The sequence below is a fragment of the Frieseomelitta varia genome, unplaced genomic scaffold, assembly GCF_011392965.1.
Source record: "Frieseomelitta varia isolate USP_RPSP 00005682 unplaced genomic scaffold, Fvar_1.2 scaffold_314, whole genome shotgun sequence".
NCBI lineage: Eukaryota > Metazoa > Arthropoda > Insecta > Hymenoptera > Apidae > Frieseomelitta > Frieseomelitta varia.
The window spans coordinates 294,037-319,820 of NW_025110051.1; the positions used below are offsets into that span (position 1 = coordinate 294,037).

The 25,784-nt window shown below is 35.8% G+C and overlaps 1 protein-coding gene across 1 annotated transcript in view; it reads right to left on the bottom strand.

Annotated features, from left to right (window-relative positions):
• Window positions 1-25,784, bottom strand: part of LOC122529886 — a 251,889-nt gene that overhangs the window by 175,261 nt on the left and 50,844 nt on the right. The window contains exon 3 of the mRNA XM_043656393.1: window positions 6,224-6,419. Coding sequence (XP_043512328.1) covers window positions 6,224-6,230 — 7 coding nt within the window. The 5' untranslated portion in view covers window positions 6,231-6,419. The remainder of the gene's footprint in view (window positions 1-6,223; window positions 6,420-25,784) is intronic.

Below are 25,784 nucleotides of genomic sequence, written 5' to 3' on the forward strand. Positions count from 1 at the left end.
AAAAAAAAAAAAAAAAAAGAAAAGAAGAGAAAAAAAGAATATTTCAAGGAAATGATTAATCTGAAGAACTGTTCAGTACACAGAGCCAACGAACGAAGAAAAAGGGAAAAAGGAGATCAGAGCCAGAAAGAGTTCGGACGTTAGTGTACTTAAACAGAGAATCTGGGATAGAGTTAACTCCAGTTCTCGAAACAAGAAATTCCACTTGTAAAATAGAGATCAGCACTTCGTGCCTCGAGAGTTTCGGCAGCCTCGAAAGTTTCGAAATCTTGCAGAGTTTCGAGCATCGCGGATTTAAAACTTTCAGTCCCGTAGCCGTCCCTAACGATTACGATGACACGTCCCTAACGATAATGACACAAATGAGACGAATATCGCAGCAAACAAATACACTTCAATCATTATCACTTGTAATTATCGTTATTCGTAGAATATTTTCGTACGTATTTGAGTGATCAGAACTTTGCAAACAGAAACTTTGGATGCTCAAATCATAGTTCTCCAAATAGAGACTTTCAATTCGAGCTCGTAATATTTTCGTTTTTCTTTTTCTTTTTTTTTTTTTTCTTTTTTTGTCACTTAATTCGTGCATGAAATTTTTAGTTTTAGTTTCGAATCGCTTCGTCGAACTGATAAAAGAAGAACCTTTTTTTTTTTGTACGGAACGAGAAGAAGCGCAGGGAAACGGCGGGCAAGTCTTTTTAACCACGTTGCGCCGGCAACTGATTGCGGACCATAACGAGTGACCGAGCCGTACAAAAATAATTCGTCGCTTTCCTTTTCTTTTGAACTCGTCGTGTGTACCATTTGTTTGAACAATAAATTTAGAAAACCGTATTCTTCATAATAATAATTACTAATAATTATTAATAACAATTTACAATAAGTTTCTCCAAATAAAGCTTAATACATTTTCTTGAATGTTCGTTTCTGAAAACTATGTATTCGAAATTGGAATCCTGGTTTTCGCATTACGAAGGAATTCGTTGTGCTTAAATCTTGAAGGCTTTCACGATTTCAAGGTGACTTTCATTCTTTTTTTTTTTTTTTTAACTATGAAACTATGTATTTTTCTTCAAATGAACTTCGAATTCATCATACGTGAAATATGATCGTACGTCATTGTGTGTGAAAATTGGATGAGTTAGGTTTAGGTTAGGTTCATTTAGGTTTAGGTTAGGTTCATTAGGTAGATTTAGAGTTAGGTTTGGGTTAGGTTCATTAGGTTTAGGTTTAGGTTCATTAAGGTTTAGGTTCGGTTTAGGTTCATTAGGTAGATTTAGAGTTAGGTTTAGGTTAGGTTCATTAGGTAGATTTAGAGTTAGGTTTAGGTTAAGTTCATTAGGTAGATTTAGAGTTAGGTTTAGGTTTGGTTCATTAGGTAGATTTAGAGTTAAATTTAGATTAGGTTCATTAGGTTTAGGTTTAGGTTCATTAAGGTTTAGGTTAGGTTTAGGTTCATTAGGTAGATTTAGAGTTAGGTTTAGGTTAGGTTCATTAGGTAGATTTAGAGTTAGGTTTAGGTTAGGTTCATTTGGTTTACATTAATGTTCATTAGGTAGATTTAGAGTTAGGTTAGGAACTATCCTCTAGAGATAGTTAACCAGATATTAACGCCGATTTCAAATGAATTTCTTACGCACGTTCAACGCAAATAACCTTTTAGAGGCAGTAAACGGTCTTGAATCATGTCGAAGTTTACAACGGGTCGATGAATTCGTCGCAATATACGACGATCGCCGATAAATAAAGAAAAAGAAAAAAAAAAAATACGCGTCAAATATTTCTTTCGGAAACTACTCTACGCTTAATCGTTGATTAACCTGCAACCCGATTGCGGACCATAACGAGTGACCGAACCGATAATTCGTCACTGGATAAAAATTACTGAAACGTTAATGAATTTATTACTTGTTTTCCCTGTGTATTTGGTTTATACTTAATATATATATATATATATATATTTAAAACTGAGAGAAACGTTGCAATTTGGGGCGAAAAAATTCTCGACGTGCGCGAGAGGTTAAATCGAAGCAGCGAGGAGCGATCGCGCAGGGGAAAGCGGGTCAGCAAAGGCGGCGAAGAAGAGGGCGTCGAACGGGTATCCTGAAATTACGTTTCCCAGCGATTTCCGTGACCCAGATCGAGCCAACCACGCAGATTGCTCGCACGCAACCGTCACAACCCCCGGTTGCTCTACATTTTCAGTGACATCCTTTCTCCCGCCGTTTCAAAAGAGAGCCCGCGCGCCATCCCTTCGCCGAAGCAAAATCAGGCAGAAAGAAAGAAAAACAAGGAAAAAAGAGAAGAAGAAAAAAAGACGGAGAAGAAAGGAGCAAGGCTACCGTGAATTTCAATTTCGAGAATGAAAATATATACCAAGGATGGAGACTCTTGTTATTTTTTAATTACTCTCGTCGCGTTGCGTCGTTCGACAAAATCTGATTACCTGCTGGGAAATTTTATTCGAGAGAAAAAAAGAAACAACAATTTGAAACGACTTTGAATCGTTCTTTTAACTGAGGAATAATTTAATTAAAATTTGGCTTTAAATTTAATCGTTGGAACGAAGTAACAAATGATGACCGTAACGGAAGTTGATATACTTGTATAGGATCGAGAAAATATAAACCGCAAAGCGAGAAGTGGGAAATTAGTTTAGAGCGATCGAGCAATTTGCAATAAAAATAAATAAATAAATAACATCGAGCCAGATCCAGATTTAAATAATCGGTTCTCAAATATTTTATTCGAATAATGTTCAAACTTGCTCACTGGCAGACGTTTCGTTGTAACAATAAAAAGAATTATAAACAACATTTACGAACAATATTACAACTACGATAACAAATTATAAACAATCACAAATAACATTGTAACAGTATAACGAAAATATTTATAGGACAAGAACTCGATAGAAGAATACAATAACTATACTACAGATAATTAATAACAGCACTGTGATGATACAACGAAAACGTTCGTAAGATAAAGAACATAGCAATTAATTAATAATTAAAAAAAAAATAGCATTTTTAACGGCAAATGAAGGCATTCGTAAGACGAGAACTCGAACGAAGAGTATAATAATGAGTAACCTGATTACTTAATAACTTAGTAACTCAATCACCAAGTAACTAATTGCTACTAACTTAATAACGAAAAAACGGTGCTGTAGTAACACAAAAACTAAAGACAAAAACTCGAACAAAAAGGAAGGAGAAACTCTCGAGAAAAGGAGCAAGCTAAAAGTATATCTTGCTCGCTTCTTTGGTGACTTTGCTTGCCACGCGTCTTCGGGAAAGAGCGTGCACGCTCTGACAATCGTCAGGGGAGAACGAAAGGTGGTGGGGGAGGAGCTAGGATGGAGTGGGGGGAGCTAGAATGAAGTGGGGGAGCTGGGATGGAGTGGGGGAGCTGGAGTAGAGTGGGGGAGGCTGAAATGGAGTGGGGGAGGCTGAAATGGAGTGGGGGGAGCTGGGATGGAGTGGGGGGCGGGCCCGTCCGCGCTGCGCCACTCCGCACGCTCTGAAATATTCAATAATTAGCGCGGCGCGATTTCCCCATTACGCGGGCTGCGAATTATTCCATTAGCGCTATATTATTTTATTGCCAAGCGGCAAGAGAGGCGAAGGATCAACGGCGCTGTCCAACTCGTTGTTGAAACTCGAGATGGATTGTTTCGCAATTTTTTCTCGGGAGGAGGGTGAAGCGGGACGTGGGCCAAGGTGGCAGGCTCCGCTGCTTGAATTTATGCGGATCGCATGCATTATGCGTTTCGTACGTGCGGGGCGCGGCGTCTCGCGCGTGAGCGGCTTCCTCGACGATAAACGCGAGTTACGCTCGAGATACCGAACGTCGCCCACGTGGCTTGGAAATTCAGTTTACGAGCACGACGATTATTCGCCGCGCGTATACAGGGATGGCCGATTTATTAAGTGAAATTGAACTTGATGTAAAAACATAAATCGTGTTGATTTTCCTGTCAAAGAACAACAAGTGGACAAACATTGTCAAACATTTATATACATATATAATGTATATAAATTATTATATATTTACTATGATATATTGTAATATGATATACATATAATTTGAACACATATAGATATATTTACATTTGCCATTATATTTAATTAGATAAATATATTGTTTCGTTCAAGTAGCAAAAGTATATATATGTTAAGTAATATCTTTATATTAAAACGTTTAATTATATTTATTTCTTTCTTCATATTTCATTAATTTATATTTATTTATATATTTATATATTATTTATATATATTTATATAAATAAATATAAATTAATAAAATATGATTTATACAAATTATATAAATATATTATTATATATATAAATTATATAATTATATAATAATTTATATAAATAATTTATATACATATATTCAGCTGAAATGTTGAATGAACATAAATTTCGCGTTCCCCGATAGTTTAGGAGATATTCTAACCTCAATTCTAAAAAAAATCTGTCGTATGAAAGACGAGGAAACCATAATTGTCCTTGTCTCTCGTGCGTAGCCTTTACAAAAATTAAAATTAAAATACCTTCCAAATCATTAATTTTTCGACACGAATAAATACTTTTCTTTCTTTTTGTTAATCAAAAATAAAAAGCTGCATCGGGGTCTGATGTATAAAAAATAAAAAAAAAAGAGTTTCATTTGAAAAAAAAAGAAAAAGAAAATGACGTCTGTTTCGACTGCAACAAAAATAATTCCCCCCCCCTCCCCCCTCCCTGTGTTAGATAGTTTTTGTCAAAAGGATGTTTTGTTCACTGGTGTGTAAAAAATGTCTGGTGTATAAAAAAAAAAAAAAAAAAAATATATAGTTTCATTTNAAATGTCTGGTGTATAAAAAAAAAAAAAAAAATATATAGTTTCATTTGAAAAAAAAAAAAAAAAGAAAAAGAAAATGACGTCTCCTCCGACTGCAACAAAAATAATCCCCCCCCCCCTGTGTCAGGCAATTTTTGTCAAAAGGATGTTTTGTTCACTGGTGTATAAAAAATAAAAAAAAAATATAGAGTTTCATTTGAAAAAAAAAGAAAAAGAAAATGACGTCGCCTCTGACTGCAACAAAAATAATTCCTCCTTCCCCCCCTGTGTCAGACAATTTTTGTCAAAATGATGTGTTCACATCTTCAGAAAAAAAAACGAACAACACTCGAGAGGTGGCTCGAGTTACAGTGGCTCACCCTATACGCCATTCGAAAATGGAATCGACCCGGGGCCGAATCGAACAGTCGCTTCCTTTCTTTCTCTCTCTCTCTCTCTCTCTAGCCGGCCATTCTGATGTAGGTTAAACGATTAAAAGATAACGCGGAGGCTGCGCTAAAGGCCGAGATAAAAGGCCGATGAAGTTCTTAATGGAGCCAGATTAGCGGACGAGGGATCCATGCCTCGAGGTACAATTTCTTGCTGCCCCGTCTTTCTTCAGCCAGGCCACGATGATCTAGTTCGCCGGGCGACCGATTAAAACGGATGGATCCTCCTCGCGAACCGAGCCAAGGGGGTTGGACGTTCGTTGTTTTTTCAGGGAAGTTCAGGGCTTTGGGTAACAATTGGCGTTTCGCCCTTTGTTGGATAACTGTGGATTTTCTATCGGCCGTGAAGGCGGATCGTTGGCGTCGTCGTTCAATTTTAAATTGATAATTGCGTTTGTTACTTTTAATAAGAAAAATATTACGTTATTTCGATAAAATGAGTAATTTTAATTTAAAAAAAAGATACGTCAATTTGTCGTCGTTTCAATCTTCTATCGTCGCATTATATTTCCAACTCACTGAACAACGAAAAATTAAATCAACAAATCGAAATTGAAAATCCATTTCGTCGAGAAGATTTGACGATGCTCGAACGTACAGCGCCTAAATTTTCACCGCTCTTTCGCGAAGCCGATAAATTCCCAAGAATTCGCCGGGCGAATCGATTATTTAAACCCAATTGACTGCCGGGCAGAAATACCTCGAGCTCGTTACGGCGAAATATCGTATTGCACTTTCGATGAATTAACGCTGAAAATTCTCGATCGAACAACAACACTGCAGGTACGGTGAAGTTGTTGGTCAATCGTTCGGCGGTTGTTGGTTAATTTCTGGCGGGGCAAACAGATTAGACGAGGGCATTGTGGTCGGAGACAAGGGGCCAGAAATGGCCGATCGACCATAAGTCGAGCATCGAACGGGGCAACTTTCAAAGGACTCACCCTTCATGCCGAGTACTTGCGCTCTCCTCCAGTCGAGAGGACACTTTCCTGTGTTCGGTAGCTTGGTTGCTTGGTTGCTTGCTTGCTTGCTGGCCGCGAGGCGACGATATCGATACGCTTGGAAATACAACTGGAAAGTCCCGGTTCACTCGCACGAGGATCGATCAGGAAAACACGCAGCAACACTGAACACTACCTGCAACAGATATCGTGGAACATTGCTTGAGAAAATGCATAGAAATTGCCTCATTATATATATATATGCATACATTCTGCCTCATATATATATATACACATTCTTATTCAAAAATCTCAGGACACTTTTTAGTTTCAATCTTTCAAACTAATTCTCAGTACAAGTGTAGGGTGGCCAAAACTGAAGGATTTGAAAAAGTCACAACTTGTTCATTTCCATTTTTCATACTTATGAGATTCATCTTATTATTCATATTTATTTATATATATTCATAATTATATTTCCAAATAAAATAATAAAAAAAAACATGTGTTTGTAAAAGTTATCATTCAGTGACCACCTTATACAAATACACATTCTTGTTCAAAAATCTCGGGACACTTTTTAGTTTCAATCTTCCAAACTGATTCTCAGTGCAAGTACAGGGTGGCCAAAACTGAAGGCTTTGAAAAAGCCACAACTTGTTCATTTCCATTTTTAGTATTTATGAACAGGAAAATAATGGTCATTCCAAATAATTATAATTATATTAATTATACTTCCAAATAAAATGATAAAAAATTTAAAAAGCACGTGTAAAAGTTATCATTCAGTGACCACTCTATACAAATACGCAACCCTGTACATACACATTCTCGTTTAAAAAGAAATCTTAGGACACTTTTTATTTTCAAACTCGGTTAGCTCGTAGAATAGAACGACGTAGAATACCTGCCAGCCCAATTAACATTCGCAGAGACATTACGCGAAAGCCCAGTGTCTTACAATTCGCCATCGTGGCCCCACAGTTTAATCCACCGCCGCCAGAGGGACTCGCGGTCTGATTCCAGCGAGCTGCGCGACGGAATCAGTATTCTCTAGGCATTCAGGGCAATTTGCAACAGCTCGAGAGCGTTTAGAACAGCTCGCTGGAAGTAAGGAAGCGGGAGGGAGCTGGAAGCCATAAATTTGCGTTTGCTGGCGCGATACGCGGCGAAGGCTCGATTTCTGCGGTTCTAAAGGAATCCCTCGGTGCGCCGATCCCACCGAATACATTATTTCCGACCATTTCCGGCGCACAGTCGGAAGCTCTATGTCGTTTGCACTCGTGGACTAGCGCGTGTTTCACGGTTGATTTTCTCCTTCGACGAACTGAATTCTCATCACTGTGAACGACGACACGGCGAGCATGTGATTTATTTATTTATTTATTTATTTTTTTTTTTTTTTTGAAAGGTTGATACTACGCTCGAGCTTCTCACTCGAAGATTGGAAAAAAGTGAGGTTATAAAAATAAAAACCTAACCGAAACACGTAACCTAACCTGTTTCGTTTACTAATTTAATTTGTGTTGGTAAATCGTAAGTCAATGTTGGCAATGTCTCACTTGGTCGTTACTGTAATAGTTTACTATTTTTTTCATTTGATTTCCTTGGAGTGAAGCTGCATTCTGATCTTGATTCGTTATGAAGTATTAGGAGAACGTCTTCCATGTTTTTTTTTTTTTTTTATACTTCATTTTATATATCTTTAAAGAAATGTTTTAAATTTGAAAATACCAATCGTTGTGGAGAAAAAGTTACAAAAATGATAACATGATGAAAAAAATTATAAAATTTATACGAAAAATTATAAAAATGATAAAATAATTAAAAAAAAATTAGTCAATTGTTCGTCATTACATTAGATTTGATTATAATTTCATTTAAATTGAAGACAAAGCTGGCCATTAATCGATGAGAATTTTCAGTTTGATCGATTTCATCAACAAACAAAATTAATCGTCGATCAAAGGAAATTAATCTTCGATAAATAAAATTAATCGCCAGTGGTCGATCAATTTGCCGAGCTTTCTGTTCCACGCTTTGTCCCCCGCAACAAACGAAACCGATCGGCCCGTCTTCCGCGAAGCTTGCGTAAATTGCGACTCGTTTTGAAATTTATTAAAGTACATAAATGGTTACTCGGCGTGTGCATGCATCAATTTTCGAACGGGAAGATGATTTGAAACGGAAGAGAGAACCGCTCGGAGAGTATTGCAAAGTAGATCAAAAAAGGGGGCGACGATATCGAATGCCTGCGTGCATTTCGCGTATTATTTATTTGAACAAACCCATTCGAAACTCACGTATTGAATATCACCCGGCCTGGATAAAATATTTCGAAAATATTTTATCGGCGGAATATCGCGTGCCTATTTCGTTCGATCATGTTACTTTCCCGTAGCGTTTAAACGTGTCCAGTTTCCAACACAGCGGCGTGCCGTTTTATTTTCCAAGTGGCTCGACTCCATTTTCCAAACAAATTAAAGCCATTTTAATATTCACGGTTCCACGTGATCATTTAATTCTTTTAAACGTATCTAATATATTTACATCGTAGTTAATATACGTAGTTTATTAATTTTAATCGTAATTTTAATCGTAGTTTAAAATCGCTAAGATTTCATACGATTTTCAGGGAAGGAAATTGGCTGGTCAAAAGTTTTTTTTATTTCGAAAGTGGCTCAGGTCCATTTATAAAAGGCCATCGAAAAGCGTGTGTGTGTGTATTTCGTAGACAACATTTATTATACTAATTATGGAATGGTAAATTACACAAAAGCGTCGTACACCACGCTAGTGTTATCAGTTACCAATATTTCTAAATCATCTTGATCTAAAGATTCACTTTCAAAATAAACGGCTCGTACAAATCATCTGCTGTGACGTTCGAACGGGGCAACTTGAACAAATCGAACCCCCTCCCCCCTCTTTTAGAATCGTTGGAAATTACGTTTCTTTGCTACTTGACAGCGAGCGACTCTTCGATCAATTTCAGAAGAGCAAAGAACCTTAGGGGTCGTAATTATTAAACCCCCCCCCCCCCCTTTCTTTTGAGGAGAGTTCGTTTTTGAAAGTCGTCCGCAGCGTGCATAAATATCTAATATATTTACATCGAATGGAAGGGAAATGACTCGGCAAGATGGAAAAAAAAAAAAAGAAGAAGAAGAAAAGAAAACGAGAGACAAGCAAAAGACGGTCGTTAGACAAGCGTTTCGCGAGTCGATAATCCTGAATCATTAGAGATGGTTGCCTCTGGCTGGCAACAACAATACCTCTCGGGGGGGCTGGAACGCCTCGCGCCAAACAAATCGACGGAAATTGGGATCTCTTTGACGGGGAGTCGAGACCGAGACCGAGAGGATCGATGCCATCGTTATACCGGGGAACCATTCTCTGCGAAACGCGCGTTTCCCGAGGTTCGAAAGGTTCGGAGGGCTGCTCTGCCGGTAAGGGAGAATCCGCGGAGGTTTCCACTTCGTTTGATTAATGATATACAGTGAAATTCACGTTCGTGAATAGAGGGCACTTCAACATTCTAGGGCCTGGCCCACGCGGGCTTTTCAAATGATCCACGCGTTGATTTTTATAAACTGATCATCATATACGTAAAAGAATTTTAATTATTTTTCGAAAAATGTTAAGAAAATTACAAGTGTCCGGTTAGAGCTTAAACGTGAGAAATAGATGCATAATTGTGTTTCATGGAGGATTTACGACTTATGGTTATGTGTACATGTAGGTATTTCAAGTAGGTATTTCTTAAATGTTATATTGGAGTTAGTTGTGTCCAAAACATTTTATACAGCTCTTACAATTAAACAGATGTAAAAAACACTAAAAAAACATACTAGATCCCATTCTCAGAATGGGTAGCTTTGCTAGTTTTTTTATATATAACAAAAGAGAGAACAGACAATAAAAAATATTAAGAAATAAAGTATATATATATATATATATATGTAATGTATAGTGAAGGGGTGACTGGGCACGATGTCACCCCTTTTGTATCAATTTTTCGACGTCGACGTTTATTTCTTTGCTCTTCACTTGCAAAAGCAAACGTTGCAAAACAAAAAGGAAACGTAAACTTTTTAGAGGATTGTAAAAGTGAGAACCAAAGAAAAGTAGTTTTTAACCATCCTTTCCTCCCCCTTTCCAAGTGACGCTACTAACTTAGTGACTCACGAGCTAGTACTAAAAAAAATAATGAACGAAATTTGACCTACTTCTCAAAAAAGTTCGCCGTCACTGGTCTAGGAAGGAATAAGGACACTATCTGTAGACTATAAATGACACTCGGAAGTACAGGTGACAGACAATTGGGTTCTATCCGAGCTAGTAGCATTTTTTGTGTAAACATCCAATTGTATAATTGTACAAGTGTATAAATTATATATATTAGGTTTAGGTTAGATTTAGGTTTAGACTAGGTTTAAGTTAGGTTAGGTTTAGGTTTAGTTAGGTTAGGTTTAGACTGGGTTTAAATTAGGTTAGGTTTAGGTTTAGGCTAGGTTTAAGTTAGGTTAGATTTAGGTTATATATATAGATAATGTGCATTTAAGTGATGACATTTCCATTTTTATGCTTACAAAACATGCGAACGTATAGTTTCTATATTTCTCTTCAGTTATATTATATCGTGGTATGGATGTCTGATTGTTAATTACTGGTAATCACTTGTCTAGCCGGCATTCGATCAGACATATACGTTCATTTGAATTGAAATCAAAGTGGAGATTTTTGTATAAATGTAGTTCTTTTTCTTTGCATTCTCAAATATCATAATAATTTCAAACATCGAATGCTTCGTTGTTTTGTTTCATTTAAATACGAGTGCAAGAGTACTTGAGCGTTATTGAATTAAGCAGATCCTTTGATGCTGAGAGGTTTTAATACTCGAGGCAAGGAAAATAGGCGGAAGAGAATGAGCCTTTTGACTGCAAATTTCTTAACGAAAGAAACTCCTTTTGACCGAAAATGAATTTACCGTTTCCCTCCTCCGTGTGTTATATATGCAATTACATACAACTATTTTTGCATAATACATAATACATCTCTTGCATAAACCTCTTGTATAAATATGAATGACACGTCGCTAAAGACCTCGTAGTCGATGCGACTCTAAACCCTCATATAAAAAAAAAAAAAATATGAATGCGACATATTATGTCGTGCAATATATAATGCTCGATTGTGTTCGGTGTTATGCCAGTTGTTTACACAGATTGTTATAAATTCGTAGAGAATTTGTTACATTTACAGCGCGAGTGAAAAGGTTCAACCGAAGTTAAAATACGAATTCGTTTCATTGGAAGTTAAAAGTCCCTAGATGGAGAGTTTCGTTTCTAAATTTGACAGACTTCGGCACTACGAAAAAGATATACAGGGTGTCCGTATAATAAAGTCTCTTTACAATTTGAAAAATTTATCGCAAAGGCAAATGAGAAGACAGGCAAGTGGAAATTATTACAAAATTTAAGTTTCTTTTATTTTTTTGTTTGCCTTATTTAATACATCTCTATTACGGGTTATATTTAAAATTGTAAAGAGGCTTTATGGACACCCTATATATATATATATATATATATATATATATAAACATACACAGTTACCTTATTTAATACATTTCTATATGGGTTATATAAGAAATTGTAAAGAGACTTTATAGACACTTTATATATATATGTATATATATATATATATAAATTATTATATATATGTATATTTATAGACATCCTATATATACCCTTTATATATAGACTTTATGAACACCCTATATATATCCTATATATATATATATATATATATATATATATATATATATATATAGACTTTATGGACACCCTATATATATATACCCTATATATAGACTATGGTCATCATATATATATATAGGGTGTCCATAAAGTCTACATATATAGGGTACACATATATATATATATATCAGTTGCGATTCTCCGTGGAAAAAAAACAGTAAATACAATGATCTCGAGTCGCGTGACACTAATAAAGGTTAGGAAAAAGTTCCGGTGAGGCACAAGTGGCGGGAACGGTGTTTCAACTCGGGGGGGCGGAGGGGGCCGGGAGGGGGATTTGTGACGTCAGCTGGAAAGATGGTGCAGCAGCATTGGCGCTTGGTCGGTGGAAAGGAGCTTAGGATCGATTTCCAGTGCAGGGCGATTATCGGCGTGACGGCCGCCCGCGACAACAGCAACAACGGGCCAGCTCCGGCGAGCTAACGAATCCTTGCCGCGGGATTAATCCGAGCGCAAACGGGGACACATTCAATTAGCCGGCGTGTGTGTTGCAGTTACAGAGAGAAAGAGAGAAAGAGAGAGAGGGAGAGAGAGACGGGAAGGCTCTCACCGATCTTCGGCCATGGTTTTTGATTCGAATCGCGGCGAATTTCAAGCGTCGCCGCTGGAAAAAGCGCAAGGGGGGCGACGTCGCGTCGACGTCGCCCCCCGAAAATGTGCCGGCGTTATCGTTTCCGTTCTCATAACGTGCCGCGGTGCCGCTTATCGCGCTTTATCAGCAACGATCCGTTGGCAGGAGCTGCGCGGGCACTTTCCATCCTATCTTTTCCTATCCCCCTCCCCCCTTTTGTTTTACTTTTATTTTCCATTGTAATCCCCCCTTGTACCCCTTTTGGTGCCGAGCAATATGCGAGATAGATGTTCCAAACAGACGTCGTTTAATATTCTTGGATTCCGTCTGGGAATATATATAATTCAAATGGGACATGTACATGGGTTATATATGTACAAGGTGATTCGCGTAACTTGACACATTTGAAATAACGTTTAAATTGGTATGCGTCTGATGAAGAATTAATACGAAAGTCGTATGGCGATATGGTATATCAATTTTTCGTGGGTTTCGAAATTCTCAAGGTCATCTTCATTTTTTTCTTTTTTTTTTTTTCAACTTAACTTGCACATCTGAAATAACTTTTAAATTACTATGCGTCTGATGAAGAATTAATACGAAAGTTGTATGGCGATATGGTATATCAATTTTTCGTGGGTTTCGAAATTCTCAAGGTCATCTTCATTTCTTTTTTTTTTAACTTAACTTGCACGTCTGAAATAACTTTTGAATTACCATGCGTCTAATGAATATTTGTCTAATACGAAAGTTGTATGATTTTAAGAGAGGTCAAATATTGCGTATCAATTTGTCGTAAACTTCGAAATTCTCAAGGTCATCTTCATTTTTTTTTTTTTTTTAACTTAACTTGCACATCTGAAATAACTTTTAAATTACTATATGTCTAATGAAGAATTAATACGAAAGTTGTGTGGTTTTAAGGGAGGCCAAATCTGGCGTATCAATTTTTCGTAAATTTCGAAATTCTCAAGGTCATCTTCATTTTTTTTTTTTTTTTTAATTTAACTTGCACGTCTGAAATAACTTTTAAATTACTATACGTCTAATAAAGAATTGTCTAATACGAAAGTTGTATGATTTTAAGGGCGGCTAAATATGGCGTATCAATTTTTCGTGGCTTTCGAAATTCTCAAAGTCATCTTCTTTAAATTAGATCATATGTCTTTTATATAATCGAAAGAATATTAAATTCCAAATAAAAAAAAAAGTACCGAGCCATATTTGTGTGTTAACCAGATACGATTTGCAAGAGGGAGATTTGTTAATTTTCCAAAAAAAAGGAAACCAGCGCCTCGACTTTATTCCCCAAGTCCACGTTGAAGTTTGAAAACTTCTTTCACACTTTTTTCACACGTTAATTTTCAGGCGAGAACTCGATTAAAACACTCTCTCGAACGAAGTACCGAGTATACTTTCCTCCCATTGTTCCAAAACAAGGGTCTCCTCCTTGCCGGGGAAGTTAGCCGCCGATAGAATATTCATTTCGCGAGCTAATTCGCGTTTAATAAATATGCAAGGTAGCCACCTTCCGAAAACTAAAATTGCCAGCCCGCGTGTCAAAATTTATTCGCTGCGAAACAAATTTTTCTACCGTTGATCAACGCTTTTTCTGTAAATTGCGTGCAAAACGGGGAGGCAATTTCCCCTGTTTCGACCTTCCTTTCTCGGGTTACGAAACAATGGTGAAACAATGGCCGAGTGCAAGGGCTGGAGAGCCAGCGTTCGAAAGAAATATGGCGGCCGAGAATTTCATGGCTGTTCTCCGGAGACAGAAAGAGAATTAGTGAGCGCCAGAACGAACGAAAAAGAGAGAGAGAGAGAGAGAGAGAGAGACAGAGAGACGCGGCCTTTCGTTGTAAAGCTTTCCGAATCATCCTTTTACACCGCTCGTTTCGCTCGTTTCTTCCCTCGAACCGCCCTCTCCACTTCCTTTATGTTATTTTCTCCCCTTTCTTCTCTGCTTTCTCAACACGCTGCCTCGTACGGCGACACCGAGGACCCCGGCCGTTATTTGATGAGCACCGAACGTGCCCTTTTTCCTCCAGTTTATCGCTCTCGATCGCGATTTCCGTGCGGTCAGATTGGATTGATTTCTGCGACAACCTCAGCTCGGAAAGTTTGGTAATTTTTTTCATTTTTTTTTTCTTTTTATCTTTGAGAATCTTCGATGTTTTCACACGTAATCACAGAGGTAACGCGATCATTTTAATAGCGGTCCAAATCGGAATTTTTTTTGTCATCATTTCGAAGACTCTTTAATCCTGATTTGAAAGTAGCTGAAAGTGACCATTTACGTGATTTTGATGTGACGACGATACTTGAGAAACAGTGTAACAATTATGTTACAACAACAGTAAAATAAATATTTAAATATTTAAAATATGTATTTTTTTAAAAAATATTCATTGTTATATTGTAACAACAGTATATTAATAATAATAGTAAAATAAATATTTGTAAATCATTAAATGAACGTGCATTAAAATTAATTATGTACACATGTACACACATAAACGGTACATTAATAATAATTGTAAAATAAATATTTAAATATTTAAAATATGTATTTTTTTTTAAATATTGTTATATTGTAACAATGGTATATTAATAACAATAGTAAAATAAACATTTGTAAATCATTAAATGAACGTGCATTTAAGATTAATTATGTACACATGTAAGTCGAGCAGTTTTTATATTTCGAAGCTCATTTAAGCTGCCTTTCATTTTTACCATAAAAATACTTGAAATTAAAAGGAAGAGAGAGAGCGGTGCTGAAATTCAGCTAAATGTTATTAAACGTTCAAAAGAAGTAGCGAAATTACGTATAACTTCGTAAAGTACATAACAATTGGCCACGTTGGAAACAGTGAGTCAATATTATATAGAGTTTCAAGATAACTTGGTTAATAGGAGAAATTTTCATCTCTGTAGAAGCTCGGAAAACAGCGAACGACGATAATTAGACGGGGCTGTGTACGTGCAAATGGTGCTTGAATAAATTCATGGTGGAAGCTCTTGAATTGCACATCAGGGGATTGCGAAGGGGATAATGAAAATTTTTGCAGCGTCTACTGGCTATTAGACACGCATTTCTTTTCGACGTACGATCAACGTATGTACTTGAAAGCTGTTTAATCTCTAGTTGACTCCGTGACACGGCCACAAATTTGATTCTTCCAGATCGATCGTTCGGAAAATCGCTTATCCTATTTGACGGATTTGTATCTCAATTAGCTCGGATCATCGACGTTCTACTGCATTAAAATGCAAGCTATGCAATAAGCTTGTGACGTAACAATGTTTGTCGTTTCAATAGATAATTATTTTCATTTTACTTTTATTCATATTTGGACAATTAAAGTCACGTATGTAATATATATACACACACACACACACACACATATATATATATATATATATTGTATATATACACTATATTTTATTTATATATATATTGTTTATATATTATATTATTTATATATTTATACATATTATATATTATTATTTATATATATTATTGTTTTTATATAATATAATATATATAAAATATTATATATATTGTTTTATACATAATAATTTTTTTTTCGAATATCTAAGTTGCAACATATTTCAAAGACACTGAAATCAATAAACCTAACCTAAAATTACCAAACAGTTGAAAATTTGTAAATAGTTCTAATTGTAATAGGTGTAAATAATTACCAAAAAAAAAAAAAAATCGTAATAGTGAAAATACATGGAGAAAACCATTTCCCTTTAAAAAATTGTTTATCCTGACTTGTTAAAATTAATTCAACTTCAACGCTCCTGCCATTTCGCTCGGGGCGCCATTGCTTTTTAATTCCCTGCTGTATAAACATCCAGAATTAAACCAGAGAGAAGCTTTCTCTCAGTCCCTCCCGGCAGCTGATAAATAATAAAAATTTATGGCAATAATCTCTGTAACCTCAATGTTTGATGTTTATCGTAAGCAGATTAATTTTCCCTTAGTCAGATTTCTACTTTAGTATCAATTTCATTCGAGTTTGTATTATTTATATTATCAATTTATATTAGTATTTATGTTATTTATATTATCAATTTATATTAGTATTCATATTATTTACATTATCAATTTATATTAGTATTCATACTATTTATATTATCAATTTATATTAGTATATGTATTTTTTATGTTATCAATTTATATTAGTATTTGTATTTTTTATATTATCAATTTATATTAGTATTTATATTATTTATATTATCAATTTATATTAGTATTTATATTATTTATATTATCAATTTATATTAGTATTTATATTATTTATATTATCAATTTATATTAGTATATATTTATATTAGTATTTTTTATATTATCAATTTATATTAGTATTTGTATTTTTTATATTATCAATTTATATTAGTATTCATACTATTTATATTATCAATTTATATTAGTATATGTATTTTTTATATTATCAATTTATATTAGTATTTGTATTTTTTATATTATCAATTTATATTAGTATTTATATTATTTATATTATCAATTTATATTAATATTTGTTTTATTTATATTATCAATTTATATTAGTATTCATACTATTTATATTATCAATTTATATCAATATTTATATTATTTATATTATATATATTAATTTTCAGCTTTCTTTCTTCAGCATTAATTTCTATTACTCTTACTTCCTCGTTTTCCATTTTTATTTCATTTTTGTCACTGCAAGAATTATCTTTTATCACTCTTGACTGTTCAATAAATAAATAAATAAACAATGGAAACGGTCGTTCTGCGCTAAAACAATCAAAGAGAAGAAGGTCGCGCGGAAAATTTCCAAAAACCGACGTGCCCCTGAAAATTAAAAAATTTCATCCCCCGCGTACAATCGTTTCCTGTAGTCTGCGACGGTCGATTATGCGAGGAAGATTGACGAACGTATGCCATATATATATATATATATGTGTATATATATACCCGATAATCGAGTCCATTAAATTGCAGAAACTACCGAGGGGGGCGGGGATACTCCTCGTCGATACTTCGCCGGCGACAGCAAGAAGCCGCCGCGGATTCGATTAAAATTCAAACAAAGAAGCGAGTTGCCCGCCGATTCAATTACAACTTCGCCCGCGAAGAAGCCGGAAGCCGTGGGGGAGGGGGGAGGGAGGGGGAGGGTGAGCACGTAAGAAACTGAGAAAAAACAACATCTACCTCGCAGCGAGTTCGATTAATATTCAGCTGACGCCGTAAACAGGCTGATTTGCAAGGAGAAAGTCGGGCCTCTCCCAGAAAAGGGAAATTAAATTACTTTCTGTTGCCTGCGTCCGTGTGATCGCGGAGAGAAAATTGCAGCATCTCCGAGCGAAAAAGATCTCGCGTTTTCGTCCTTTCATCGTTTCCTAGTTACTTGTTGTTGTTATTAGACTGCAGCGAGAAGTTTGTCCGTGTTTTCTACATTTTCTTCGAATTTGATGCATGATATGTAAAGAATTGTGAAGGAATGAAGAGTTTCAAGGTCAAGCTTCAAGCATCAAGAATTTCTACTCGTCACGAGTAGGTGAAAACTTGTCCAAGGAACCTGATGTGTAACTCTTGAGAAATGGCGGGAACGCGATCAAAAATTATTTGTCGCGTTCTAACAGCGACTTTATGGTTCTGGACACGTGAGTTTTCTATATTACGTGTTTGTATTCCGGATAATGTCAGTTAGTTTCATTTCGTTTGTTTAGTCAGCCTCGCACTGATGCTGCAACTATGACATTGTGCGAAACAGACGTCCCACACGTACAGAATCATAAAGCCGCTGTTAGGACGAAACTTTTCCGCCATTTCTCAAGAGAACTGCGGGAGCTCAGGTTGCGATTTATGGTTTCTTGGAAGGTAGAATACAAAAGTGCAAAAAAAAGAGACAATGTTGTTTTCGACCTTGAAACTCAAGATCAAGATCAATTTTCCAGCAAAGATTTCCTTTCCACCCTGTACATACCGTGCAGTTATTTTTATCGACGCAACTAACCAAGTGCATACTTGTTTTCAAAAGGATGATGCTGCGTATAAATAGGTATTTGTTTTATATATATATATATATATATATATATATATATATATAAAAGAAAAAAAACTTGTTCCAAGATACACTCTCGTTTAGTCGCCAGGTAATTTTGTAACTATTATACTCGACATTGCTATGTTTAACACTGTTATGCTCTTACGACTAAGTTGTTCATTATAACTATTTCGAATTACTACAGTTACAGATTTCCGGGGATTATTATTATTATAATTTCGTTTGTTTATTCAGCACTGATGCTGCAACTATGAAATTATGCAAAACAGACGTCTCACACGTCCAGAATCATAAAGCCGCTGTTAGGACGAAACTTTTCTAATAAATAGGAATTATTACAATTGCAATTAATAATCGTCGTTCAATTTTACTATACTTGCGTAGATTGCAGCAATTATCTTGACACTTCAAATTAATAGCGATATATTTTTATAAGTTAATTTATTTATATTATATCATCAACTTTCTCTATCTTTTTTTTTTTTTCTTTTCTTGCGCCGTTAATCATATTTCGACTCGAAACGCTGAATATCAGTGAATAAAGTGAAAATTTTCAGCAGTGGTGTACACAGACACGTTTCACCCTCGCGATAAACTCTACAGAAACTGGGATAATCCGCGCCAAGTTATGAAGATCCATTTCGAACCTCGCGTCCCCCCCGATCACGCAAGATCACGCGAAACTGCAACCGATATCTGGAACGGAGAAGTTCGCTCTAATTACAAGTTTCCAGAAGACGAATCTAGGCCTTTCGACAAACAAACGGGGCTCACGATCGCCGGGCGAACCGACACCAATCGGCGGCTGTAATACCGAGCAACTTCCTGCCATCTCGATTGGCCAGCAACTTTCCGAACGATCCGTGCCACGGACGATATAACCTCGCCACGTTCAACAACGGCCTTGTGCCCCCCTCGTGATTTTCGAACGATCGATATTCAATTTTCGAACACAATTTTTTTAGGAATTTAGTCAGGCACGAGTTAAAATACTTAATTTTGTAATATTGATGTCTGTAATATAATTAAATATAATTGTAATATATATAATATCAATAAAATATAATTGTAATACAATTAAATATTATAATATATATATATATATAAAATATTGATATGATATAATTGATTGCAATACAATGTATAATAATAATATAATATTATATTATATGATGATGATGATGATGATAATAATAATAATAATAATAATATATGATAATAAGATAATAATAATAATAATAATAATAATAATAATAATAGTAATAGTAATAATAATATAAAAATACTTAATTTTGTAATATTGATATATCTGTAATTTAATTAAATATTGTAATATATATAATATCAATAAAATATAATTGTAATACTGATATAATATATAATAATAATATAATTGTACTTGATTTTGTAATTAAATACTATAATATATATATATATTTTAATATTTAATGATATTGATATGATTAATTGTAATATTGATTGCAATATAATGTATAATAATAATACAATACTATATGATAATAATAATAATAATAATAATATAAAAATACTTAATTTTGTAATATTGATATACCTGTAATATAATTAAATATTGTAATATATATAATATCGATAAAATATAATTGTAATACTAATATAATATATAATAATAATATATTTGTACTTGATTTTGTAATTAAATACTATAATATATATATATTTTAATATTTAATGATACTGATATGATTAATTGTAATATTGATTGCAATATAATGTATAATAATAATATAATATTATATGATAATAATAATAATAATAATATAAAAATACTTAATTTTGTAATATTGATATGTCTGTAATATAATTAAATTTTTGTAGTATATATAATATCGATAAAATATAATTGTAATACTGTATTTATAATTAAATATTATATATATATATATATATATATATATATATATATAATATTGATAAAATATAATTGTAATATTGATTGCAATATAATAATAATATAATACTATATGATAATAATAATAATATAAAAATACTTAATTTTGTAATATTGATATATCTGTAATATAATTAAATATTGTAATATATATAATATCGATAAAATATAATTGTAATACTAATATAATATATAATAATATAATTGTACTTGATTTTGTAATTAAACACTATATATATATATATATATATATATTGTAATATTTAATGATATTGATATGATTAATTGTAATATTGATTGCAATATAATGCATAATAATAATATAATATTATATTATATAACGATGATAATAATAATAATAATAATATAAAAATACTTAATATTGATATATCTGTAACATAATTAAATTTTTGTAATATATATATAATATCGATAAAATATAATTGTAATACTGATATATTTATAATATAATTAAATATTATATATATACAATATTGATATAAATATAATATTGATATTGTAATATTGATTGCAATACTGACATAACATGTAACAATAACACAATTGCAGTCGTATTAATTATACTTGACTTCTCGGTATTCCATTACCTCGCCGCTACTGACTAATGTCGTTTCTGGCCGGCGCCGAGGCTAAATAATAGTTTAATTTCCGCCGACGATCGAAACTGGACGCGCGGATATCGGCCGTTTCACGTTTTCGGTCTCCGTCGCGATAGATCGCGTTCTACGACGTAAATGCGATCCAACCGCCCAACGATCACCATGTGAAAACGCCATCGCGAATTCATTTAACGCGCGGATCGTTTCGACTAGTTGCCTCGGTTGATTGGCAGTCGGTTGTTGGCAACTTGGCGTGTCGCTTGGTGAAAATCGATCGGAAATTCTTGGAAACGTGCGAGTTTGCTCGACACGGTTTCGCGTACCGGGGAAAAGCGATAGTTAACCGTCGGTGCAGTTGCAGTCGATGTGACGGGGCGTCTCATTTAAAGCGCGTCCCCCCCCCCCCTCAGGATATTGTTCCTCTTCACCCTTTGCGTTTCTCTCGTGGCAACTTCCGTGCTTTCAAAGTTAGCTTTATATATAGCACGCAGTATCCAAATTGTCTCTTCCTTTGGAAGAAGAATTTGGAATAAACTTGACACAATTGTTGATGACAAACATATTGTTCAATTGCGAAGTGGAAATGTCCTCGTTTTAAAAAATAATTTTAATCGGGAAAAACTTTGAATTTACATACGAAGGTATAATTAAATTATGAGAAATGTAAAGTTCTCGCTAAATTTTTGTCGACAAAGTCTTATTTTCAAAAAAAAAAAAAAAAAACAAACAACAGAGACACTCGAGTTACGTGTCATTCACCCTGCATATTTAAAAGTACGCTGCAAAGAGCAGAACAGAGAGCGTACTATACTCACACTTTATATTATTTTCATTTCTAACGTGCGCACGTAGCTGGGCAGCGGCTGTTTGAAAAGCTGTGCAACAAATAAAGTGGATCAACACCGGTGGCGTCTCCGTGGCGTGCTGTTAACCAAATTAGAGGCCACGGGAGCTCGAGGAGCCCGCTGAGTGGACAATCGAATGAGATGAACAATCCTCGAGCGAAAAATATCTAACGCGAGACAAAGCGAGAAATTGCTTTTTGGCAGTCTGGCGTTGTGTCCGGGGAGAGAAGAGGGCCCGGGGAAAACGCGTTTCATGAAGTGGTAGCTAGAGAGGCACGAGAAGAAGAAGAAGAAGAAGAAGAAGAAGAAGAAGAAGAAAGAAACAGGCAGAGAAGAAAACAAAAAGGGAGGGCACTCGTGCGGCCAACGAAAAACGAGGAACCACTTGTCAGCCGGGGAAAACATGAACCTGCCCGACCACCGTCTCGCTGTCGACCAGCGAGAGAGAGACAGAGAGAGAGACAGAGAGAGAGAGTAGAGAGTGGAAAAAAAGCTCGCTGGAAAATACAGAAAACGCGCGTTGAAGAATGGGACGTTTGTCCTCGGCGACGCGGTAGGCGGGGGGGGGGGGGGGGGGGGGGGGGGAGACCAAGAAGAACGTCTTGGCGAGGAATATAACCTAGCGAGAGGGTGACATTTTTTACCAGAGACAACCAGAAGAAAGGGAGACAAGAAAGTGGAAGGAGAAGAAATATGCGTATATACAATATATATATATATATACATACAGGGAGCTGATTGTACACCTAAAAATAATGAAAAAAAAGTCACGTGAATATATGTCCTGTCTGTCTTCGTTTACGAGATATAATGAATTTTCTGTTTTTTTAATTACTTTTACAAAAGATGCTCGAAATGACCAGCCTGCACGCGTCTTGTCATTCATCTGGTTACTCTCTCTCCATCGTTCCTGGTGTTTCTCGAATTTGTCGGAAGCCTTGCTCTATTCTATTTCGTAGTATTTCAGCATGTTCAATCGATGTTGCGTGTACAATAGATTTTAAAATGTCCCCGCAAGTGAAAATCTAATGGATTCAAATCCGGAGAACGAGCAGGCCGTGCAACAGGACCACCACGACCAATCCATTTATTTGCAAAGTGTCGATTTAAAAATTGCCTGGCCACTCGGCTAAAATGCGGCGGAGCTACATCATGCATGAACCGCGATACGAAGTCTAATATCGACTGGAACTTCCTCGAATATTTCGTGTGAACGCGTGCTCGAAAAATCAACGTACTTTGTGCCTGTTAGTTTCCCATCAAGGAAAAACAGTCCAATTGAAAATTTATCAATTATTCCTGCCCGTACGTTTAAACTAAACTGGCGTTGATGTCTTGAATGCACAATAACGTGTGGGTTTCCTTTATCCCAATTGTGATTATTATGAAAATTGAATATACCATCCCTGGTAAAACTAGCTTACTAGAGTTTGCTCTGTTTATAAGATTCATTATATCTCATGAACACAGAAGACAGATAGGACATATATTTACATGACTTTCTTTCATTATTTTTAGGCGAACAATCAACTCACGAAGTGGGTGCCACAAGTTACGAAGCACCCTGTATATATGTATGTATGTATTTATGTATATACCGGAGAAGAAGGGACGAGTTTGGCAAAAGAAGGGAGAGGAAATACCGACGCAGTGTGTGACAATTGAAAGTCAAATTTTTCGTCGACTATGATTATTTGTGTACAGTCGCGACGGATGAAAATTCAAGACAAACTTGAAAGGAAACTCGTCTGCGATAGCCACGGACAAACTTTCCTTTCCATCCTGTACATTGAACGTGATGGACGAAACGCTGTGGCACTACTCGACGCGAAATCTGAACAGCACGATCGCGTTGCGCGACACTAGAATGGATAAACAAAAATACACAGTACGTATCGTCGATCGTTTTCCCTAACGCTGCTTCTTTATTAACACTGGAAATTACGTGACCCAAAACGTAGCCAATTTATAATTTTTCAGAACAGTTTTGCGGACTGCAGCTGTCGTGTTGCATTTTTGTAAAGAGATTTTTGTAGAAGAAATGTACGAAGGAGAGTTTATATTTTTTTCATTATAGCGTTATAAACGCTGTCTTCTCTGCTAACACTACTGGGAATTACCAAAAAAAATGTGATCAAAAAAAAAAAACAATTGTAACTTTTCAGAACAGTTTCACAAATACACAATTTCGCGAGATTTGAACGAATTTTTGTACAAAAAAAAAAACGTACAAAGGATAGTTTATATTTTTTATTTAGCGTTACAAACGCTGTCGTCTCTACCAACACCACTGGGAATTACCAGAGTTGATCGAAACGAAACAATTTTTAACTTTTCAGAACGGTTCCACAAATACACACAATATACGCGACGAAAATATATTTGGACGATTTTTGTAAAAAAAAAAAAAAAAAAAGAACAGGTATTTTGTATTTTTTATTCAGTCTTTCTTCACTCTAATTTCTCCCGATCGAATTTTTAATACTCCAGCGGTATGTACGTCGTTCCGGCGTGTTATAACCAACCGTCGGATGAGGCTGCACACCAGAGGGCACGAACGTAATGCTTGCAAAATCGCGTCAAAGAATCGAAAGCCACGGCTTTCAGTATTCGCGATGGGAGGGAAAGGGAGAGTTGCACGACGTAGATGGATCGATCCCCGGCCAGGCATCGTGCCACTCTCATCACGCGCGCTCCGTTAGGTTAACGAAGAAGCCCGAAGCCCCCCCTCCCGCCACCGAACAGGACACACTCCGGTATTTATTGCGCGCGTAAACATCGGCGATCGGCTCCGGTACGGCGTGTCTCGATATCCTAACCGAGCGGCCCACTCGACTCTCAACTCCCTCGCCGCCCCTCGCCGCTCGTTCGAGGGTGATCGATATCGGTATCGAAGCCCGTGCACTCACTCTGTGAACGGTATGCACGCTCCCCGCACGTTCGTGTAAAGCCCGCTTGTGTACATTTTGCGCGAGGCTGGATCACACGAGATTCCGCCCGATCTATCGGTATACCGCTCTTCGCCCTGTCGTGTCGTGTCGTGTCGCGTCGCGTCGCGTCGCGTCCCGCGTAGTTGACAAGGGTCGGACGAACCGAAAACACGGCGCGGATAAGCGTCCACCGGAAACGCGCGATAGAACGATCGACAAAGAGGGGGGGAGGGGGGGGGGGAGGAACGATCTGCCGCGGCGCGCAGAGAAGATATCGGCTCCGACGTGTTTCCGCGTCGTCTGACTTTTTCCAACACCCTGTACGTGCCACGAGACATGTCTAGAGACACTGACCGACGCGTTGATTTTTATAAACTGATCGTCATATACGTAAAGGAATTTCAATTATTTTTCGAAAAATGCCAAGAAATTTACGAGCGTTCGGTTAGAGGTTAAACGTGAGAAATAAATTAATAATTGTGTTTCATGGAGGATTTACGACTTGGTTATGTATACATGTAGGTATTTCAAGTCTTGAATGTTATATTAGAGTTGGTTGTGTCGGAAACATTTTATACAGCGCTTACGATTAAACAGATGTAACAAACACTAAAGAAAACACACTAGATCACAGATTCTCAGAATGGGTAGCTTTGCTAGTTTTTTTTATATAACAAAAGAGGAGAGAACAGACAATAAAAAAGTATTAAGAAATAAAGTATATAGATATATATGTAATGTATAGTGCAGGGGTGACTGGGCACGATGTCACCACTTT